Raw genomic sequence first — 7,632 nt, 5'->3', positions numbered from 1 at the left:
TTGTGTTAATTACATAGCTTGAGATGTGTGTGTTAGTCTAACAGCTCTAAGTGCCTACATAGAAGGATGATAATGAACATACAGATGTACTTAGAGAAATAGAGGTGGCCAGCTGAAGAAATGTCACTTTTTGGATAAAGTTTGTTACATAATGCATAATGCTACATGGGCTATGTGATCTAAAAGTTCCTAATTCCACTGTCCTCTGTTACCATGTTGAAAATAGTTTTGCTTTTTTCCTTTTTTTGAGTGCCAACTTCTTACTAGAAACTATTTCTTAATGTAACATGTTTACTTGGAATGTATTTTAACTATTTTTGTATAGTGTAAACTGAAACATGCACATTTTGTACATTGTGCTTTTTTTGTGTATGGGTGGGGCATATGCAGTGTGATCCAGTTTTTCTCCATCATTTGGTTGTGCTGACCTAGGAATATTGGTCGTACCAGACATAGAAACTTAAAATGACCACTGTTTTAACTAAAATTAACTTTTAAATGTTCACAGGAGTATGTGCTGTGAAGTGAGCTGAAATTGTCATATTTTTGTCAAACTGTACTGCTCCTAATTATTGTAATGTAATAAAGTTATTGTGACTCTATTACTGTTTCCTAGAAATTGATTTTAAACTCTAAATTCACATTCTAATATTTATTTGCTCTGTAGCTGTTAAGGTATCCATTAATGTACTTATATTTTCCTTTAAAGGAAATTGGATTAAATAATTTCATCAGACATCACCAAAAAAAACTCTCCAAGCCAAAGTCAATTACATCAATCATGTTACACTGTGTAACTTTAGGATATACTAAAAGTTCATGGCTAATTTCAGCCATTAGCATGAGATGAAAACTCAAATCTATTTTTAAGGAATGTAGTGTAGAATTTTGTCTTAAGATGACAATGTAATAAAAATAAATATAAAATAAAAACCATGTAATCAATGCATAACAACTTACCTGAATTTGAAAGAAATGCAGTAACAGTAAGAAGACCATTTAGTTTTTTAAACTGTGGTTTTCTTAAGAATCAGACCAAATGACCCTCCCCAAATTATCAGTTTATCACCTAGTCATTCCAATTATTAATTGGAAGCTATCTTTCAGAATATCTCAAATTACCTAGAGACATGCAAGTTGTTTCAGAGTTTAAAAGAGCCAAATATGAGAATTTCACTTCAGCATACATTAGTGAATTTGATAGATGTTGTTCAGTACTTTCTGACTTGTGATCTCATTTGGGGTCCTTGGCAAAGATACTGGAATGGTTTGCCATTTCCTTCTCTAGCTCATTTTACAAATGAGGAAAGGAAGGCAAACAAGATTAAGTGACTTGCCCAGGGGCACACAGTTAGGAATTATCTGAGGTAAGATTTAAACTCTGGTCTTTCTGACTTCAGGCCCAGCACTATATCCACTGAACTACCTTACTGCCCACAGATTGATGCTTGTGGCAAATGGACTTTTGAATTTTAAATTTATGCAACAGCAAATATAGAAAATATCAATTTAAATCCTGGGTGCTATTTATTTAGTTTCAAGTGAACCTCAAAACTTTGTTGCAATGTTTCAAATTTTGGCAAAACTTTTTTTAAAAAAACTCGACGCCTTTTGTAAAACAAATAAAATGTGGAGTTGGCTGAATTAAAAACTAGATTTTAATATCTTTGGAAAATCTGCAATGCAAAATACCATTTTTTTCTTTGTGACAGAATCAATGAATACAAAACAAAAAATGGTTAAGATAACTAAAATATTCCATGTAAAGATATTTTTTTAAGGCCTAGTGAACATTTTCATTGTTGATTAATGGGAGTTTAAAGTTCCTATTCAGTAAATTGAGCAATGAATTGTTTGCTAAATCATTGTTTTGACAAATGCTATAATTAAAAAAACAAGGACACAAGTCTTGACTGAGTAAGCTTTTCATTATCAATTTATAGTTGTATCAGTTGGAACCTATTAAAATAATTTTTAAAGTTGAGGAAGGCAGTTCAGGTATTCGGGCATTTTTGCATACATCCTGTGTATTAAGAGTTTTTCTGCAATATCTCATTTACATATAAAGAAATGCCACCAATTACTGCTCAGACAGCCTAAGCAGTAACCTATATTTGCAACAATAAAAATTCACTTAGTTTTGTCATCTTCTACATAGTACCGCTGCTTCATAGCTCTGTATTTTCTAAGGAAGTACAAGGCTTCTAGCTCTTTTATTACAAATTCTCCTCGTGCAATAAGTTCTTTGATCTTCTCTGGGTCCTTCACATCTTTGTTTTTAAGGAAAGCTGCCTTCAAACGTCTTTTAAAGTAGTCTGCTCCCTTTGGATATTCTCTTCCGACATACAGCAGCTTAAAAACAAATATGTTTTATGCTCCTAAATAATTTTGCACCATGTAACATAAGGTTATTGGAATGAATAAGAGATACTTACATTTTTATAAAGAGTCAAAACTTCTCCTCTTAATGAGTTAGCCATTTTCATTTGTCACTGAAAATATCCACTGTCTTCATATGTATAAATGCACATGCCTGGAAAAATGGATATTTTACAAATACATATTTTAAACTAATCAATAAAGTAATTCAGAAAAGCTTTCAGCAAAGGAAGATTGTATGCTACATTATGGAAAATTAAACAGGAAGTACCTAGATTCTCACTTCTTAATCTTTAATTTTATATTTATTGGTAAATAAATTCATGGGCAAAGTAGAATTTGGAGAGGGAAATAACCTTAAGACTTATCTATTACAATTTCTTCATTTTACCAGTGAGGAAACTTGAGGCCAAGAGAGAAATGATTTTCTCCCAAAATTATATAAGTAGTAAGAGTTCAGATTTAGAAAAACATCTTTTCAAAAACTATCCAAAAATGTTAAAATGTGACCTATATTTGCTTTTTAAATTCAGGTTGTCAAATCCCTCTTTTTCCCATATGCATAACTTTAATAAGCTTTGGTCTAATATTTTTAGTTTGAAACCTGGAAGATTTTGGTTTTGCTGCTTCTTATGTATGCCCTTGAAGTGCTCAGCCATTATATGTCTGCTTCCTCACCTGTAAATAAAAATCTCTGTTCCTTCTCACCTCAAGTCCTATAAACTTTAAATTCAATCAACAAGCATTTATTAAGCTTCTATTACTATGTACAAATGTGTGGCAAAACAAATATAAAAGAATGAAATAGTCTCTCACATTGTATCAGATATCCATTCTTAGTGTGACTGGTTTTCTTTAAAACAACAAAAACCCTGAAAACCTTTTACTACTCTGAAAGCACAGAAACAGTTTAAGAGCAAGGGAGATCTTAACTTGAAATCTGTGAATTAAAAAAAAAATTTTAATTGTATTTCGAGGGGCAGATAGTTGGTATAGTGGATAGAGCACCAGCCCTAAAGTCGGGAGGACCTGAGTTCAAATGTGACCTCAGATACTTGAACATTTCCTGGGCTGCATGACCCTGGGCAAGCCACTTAACTCTTAATTGCCTCAGCAATTTATTTGTCTGTTTATGTATGTATATGTATGTATATTTAATTATGTGTTTATATATTAGTGTGGACTTTCAATTTAATCAGTGTACTGAATACATCCTTTGTGAAGACTTGCTTCCCAGGATTTTAGTTAAATTCTGATTTTATAGTACTAGAGAGTTGCCTGGACACTGGGAGGTTAAGCAGCCTATGATCACAGAGGGAATATGAAGTGAAGGATTTGAACCCAACAGGTTTGTCTGTCTCCAAGTCCTCTATCCACTTTGCTGCACTGCCTCTCAATTGTATTTTAAAATATTCTTAAAACAGAATACAGTCTAATTGATGCTAAACTTTTAATCAGTTATAGTGTCAACATATGGACTGAAGAATTCTTTAAAAAATTCAAATAAGTTTAACAAATGGGGCAACCAGGGCTAGGATCTTTATTGTTGGAAAACCTCCAGAATCCATATGATGACAGATCCAAATAAAGTTGTAATATGTAAAATGCCCTCCATATTATATATGGGGTCATACATCTCAAGTTGTAAGGGACTTCAAAACTAACTTGTTCAATGTTTTCATTTTAGCAATGAGGAAACAGGCTCAGGATGATTAAGTGACATGCTTTTAAAATATTAGATTATCAGAGTTAAGATTTAAACCCAGGTCTTCTGACTTCAGAACTGGCATTTGTTCTGCTCTATTATGCTGCCTCTTCAAATATTTCACTACTGAAATAAGTTTATTCTCTTATAAAGATAGAAACCTTTGCTTTTCATAAAATACTTTTTTTCAGACTATCAGCTGCTATGTCTTTTGGTATCCCTTCTCTTTACTCCCTCTAATCATTTCTTCTTGCCTGAACTCATAGAATATCCATAATATCTAAGGTATCTCTGATTCCAAAGTATACCTTGTTCAGTCCTTCTACCAACCTAGTTTCCAAAAATCTTCTAAGGTTTAATTCTATCATGTCACAACTCTGTTAAAAAATTATTGGATAAAAATAAAAGCACTGCTGCTATAGGTATAGTGTGCCCCACAATCTGGCCCTAACCCATCATTCTAGACTTACACTCTTTGTTTCACTCAAACCAGAGTCAATTTAAAATTCATATTTTTCTTGCAAGATGCACAAGCCATGCCAAGAATTCTAATTTCTATAAATCTTTATACTACTACTACCATCAAGTACTTACTCTATGCCAGGCCCTGTGCTAATACTTTACAAATATTATCTCTTGATCTTCAATGCAAAGTAGATATTATTAGTTCTTCATTTTACAGATGAGGAAACAGGCAGAGGTTAAGCAACTTACCTGGGATCACATAGCTGAATACCTAAAGTGGGATCTGAATTTGTCTTCTTGACTAGACCTAGTGGTCCATTTATGCCACCTAGCAGCCTTTCAAGACCACTCAGGTACCACCCTTTAGGTGGCAGTTTTAATGTTAATCATCCTTTGTCAAATCACCTTCTATTTTACTTATCTGTATATGCTTCAATAATCTCACTACATAGATGTTTCAAGTTCTTTGAGGGTGGGACCTAGTTTTTTCTTTTCTGTGTCCTCAGCACAATATAACAATATAACAGTTTTGTTCATACTATGTTTATTGAGGTAAAGCATAATATTGGTTTAATCAGTAAAAAGTCTAATGTATTATGAATGAGGGGGACGATCACTAAAGTCTAGTTTTCCTTTCCAGTTAAACAAAGAATACAAACAAGGATTTTTGGAAATTGTACAGAATGTAAATTCAAATCGCTGTGTAATACTAACAATTTCTCTATACCTCACTTTCTTCATCAACAAAACTAGATATCAAAATCCATTATTTCTAAAAAATCTAGGTGATGAGGTTCTTTCTTTGCTCTGTTTTGCCAAGTAGAATGTGATATTATAATGTTAACTATAATATTAGGGCTAAGATTAAACTTAGGTCTTCTGACTTCAGAGCTGGCTTTTGTTCTGCTGTATCATACTGCCAAGAATATGGTAAATTTCAATTTCCAAAGCACCTGTTACTGCAATAATGGCATTTGATATGCCCAATTATCTTTTTCTTTACTCATTTGTCAAGCTCACACTATTTTAAATCACAATTTGAAGCCACCATGTCTTCAGTATCTTCACAGAATTAACATTAACCCTTTTCTCTTAAAAGAAAAGCAACATTACAGAAAAGCATTTTTTCCTCAAATATTAATATCATGCACTATTCCTCATTTAACAATTTATATATTCTGAATCCCTTAAGATAGGTTTGATCTGAGATGGCATTTTATTTTCTGACAATTTCTAACGCAGGAGAAAAACACACTTTCTCTAGTCAAATCAAATGTAGTTTAATTTTAAACAATTTTCTATCTGCTCAAGTACATCTAGCACAAAAAACTACAAAAGAGCTGGCTCAGTCTAACAGGAATCTACATTCATAGGATTCAGAGATGGACAGAACTTTAATTCTAGTCTTGAGATTTTTAACTGTGTCATATAAAGCATATTGAAACCTACGATCTTTTCTCAGTTAACTAGCTTTTGTTACTATGGTAAGAGCCACCATGCTAAATGTCGGAATGCATTTTCTAATAAAACGCATACTTAGAAACCAGTTACAGGGAAATGTGAATTTTTTTTTTTTAAGTTTACGGGTCCCAAGATAAGAATCATTGAATGACTTCACCTCCTTATCTCCCCCCATTTTAAAGTGTCAGGGGCCTAGAAAGGCCCAAAGTAACTTGCTAGCAAATAGAATTCAAATTCGAAATCTTTTGGTTTCAAACCCTAAGCCCAGTTCTTATGTGGGAACCCCCGAAGTCCTCCCTTTTATATTTACAGCCAATAGGAAAGGAGGCGCTGGATCTATCACGGATTACACTATGGGGTCAAAGCTAGTGGGAGTCTCCAGGACCCAGGGACTAGGCCCGATCCTGAGCGCCACAGGATGGGAGACACCCCCTCAGGCGGCCCTTTCCTCTTCCCTCCCCCAGCCGGGTCCCAAGGTCAGCCATGGCAGCCGAGCCAGGCCCCATTCGAGAAAACGGTGGATGGAGCGAGGCTACCCTTCCTCCCATCCCCGCACCCCGCTGGGGAAAGAGGGATAAAAAAAGGACCCTGCCACCCCCTTCGTGGTACCCATCATCTTGTCCCCTTCCGGAGACACCAGACACGGAGAAGCCAACAGTCCCAAACACTTCACCTTCTGCCGCAAACCCAGACGCTTTCCGGCAGCACCTAAGGGGCGGAGTCGCGAGGAAGCGAGAGGGGGGGGGGGGGAGATGCGAAAAGAGGCTGCGCGGAGACTGGGTCTCCGGCAAACATTGGGCAAGTTTGTAAGCATGCGCTTTGCTTTCGAGGAGTGCGGCGCAATCTTCCTTCCGCCATCGAGTGGGAAAGGGCTAGGCTCAGAATCGTTCATTGAGGCTGCGCAGGAAGTAGAGCCCCTGCCGGGAGGCTGGTAGTCCTGGCAACGGAGGGGACCATTTGTCAACAGTGTATTAGCTCCCGCGCAGCTCAGCAGAGGTGATAAAAGTCTCTTTCAATGGTAAGCGCAGGAGAGTACAAGAGCAGGGGGCTGGGAATAAGTGCGCGGCTGGGAATAAGCTTTGTCTCCTAGTTCAAGTGCCTGAGTGCGTCTGGTTTTAAGAGTTAGCTAGGTGGTGAATTAGTGGCCTGTATGATACAAACTGTCCCAAAACCTTAGCGCAGTTTTAAGCCATTAAGGAAAACAACATTGCACTAAGACTTTTGGGAGACCGTGTACAGAGCGATGATGGATGGATGGGTGGGCGCCTCATCAGAGGTGCTGGACAGGCCAGTGATGGAGCTGTAACATCCTCTCCATCCTTCTCACTGCGCAGTTAGGAAGGCGCTGAAAAATGTTCAGCAGCACCTTGAGGGGCCAAGCGAAGTGTTTTCTGAAGGAACGGACAAACGAAGTTACAGGTTGCTTTCACATTAAACCAAAATGGATCTCAGCTGGCAGCTTTTGGCTGTTGATAGTAAACTTTAACATTAAATGCCTTTGAGATGGAAACCATGCATGTTTTGTGGCTTCTGGAAATATTTAAAAATTGATAAATGAGTAAAGAGTATTGCAAACTCAGATGCTCTGTATGGATGTTGGCTATTATTCACATTGTCTTTTC

At 36.2% G+C, this 7,632-nt stretch overlaps 2 protein-coding genes across 6 annotated transcripts in view; one reads left to right on the top strand and one right to left on the bottom strand.

The window, feature by feature from the left end:
* Window positions 1-1,635: 1,635 nt before the first annotated feature.
* ETFRF1 (electron transfer flavoprotein regulatory factor 1) lies at window positions 1,636-6,780 on the bottom strand. 2 transcript variants are annotated; one of them, XM_003771387.3, is made up of 3 exons: window positions 6,684-6,780; window positions 2,436-2,533; window positions 1,636-2,352 (listed from the first exon to the last, which is right to left on the bottom strand). In XM_003771387.3, exons 2-3 carry the CDS (start codon window positions 2,484-2,486, stop codon window positions 2,131-2,133), a joined length of 273 nt encoding a protein of 90 aa, XP_003771435.1. In that variant the 5' UTR covers window positions 2,487-2,533; window positions 6,684-6,780; the 3' UTR covers window positions 1,636-2,130. The 2 variants fall into 2 exon arrangements, with proteins under 2 accessions (XP_003771435.1, XP_003771436.1); XM_003771388.3 differs by having other exon boundaries at window positions 6,620-6,727.
* A 91-nt stretch (window positions 6,781-6,871) lies between these two features.
* CASC1 (cancer susceptibility 1) overlaps window positions 6,872-7,632 on the top strand; it is an 85,250-nt gene continuing 84,489 nt past the window's right edge. For 2 of the 4 annotated variants that reach the window (XM_031938469.1, XM_031938468.1), the window contains exon 1: window positions 6,873-7,028. In XM_031938469.1, coding sequence (XP_031794329.1) covers window positions 7,026-7,028 — 3 coding nt within the window. In that variant the 5' untranslated portion in view covers window positions 6,873-7,025. Of the gene's footprint in view, window positions 7,029-7,632 lie in introns of all 4 variants that reach the window. The other 2 variants (XM_031938470.1, XM_023504686.2) reach the window with 2 other exon arrangements.

This window comes from Sarcophilus harrisii, chromosome 5, assembly GCF_902635505.1.
Source record: "Sarcophilus harrisii chromosome 5, mSarHar1.11, whole genome shotgun sequence".
NCBI lineage: Eukaryota > Metazoa > Chordata > Mammalia > Dasyuromorphia > Dasyuridae > Sarcophilus > Sarcophilus harrisii.
This window is presented reverse-complemented; position numbering and strand designations above follow the sequence as displayed.

Excerpts from the sequence above, each read along its gene's own strand:
- ETFRF1 (XM_003771387.3), bottom strand. The coding sequence starts at position 2,486 with ATGAAAATGGCTAACTCATTAAGAGGAGAAGTTTTGACTCTTTATAAA. Across the intron at positions 2,353-2,435 it reads TTTTGACTCTTTATAAAAAT|CTGCTGTATGTCGGAAGAGA; the intron begins GTAAGTATCTCT and ends TTTGTTTTTAAG.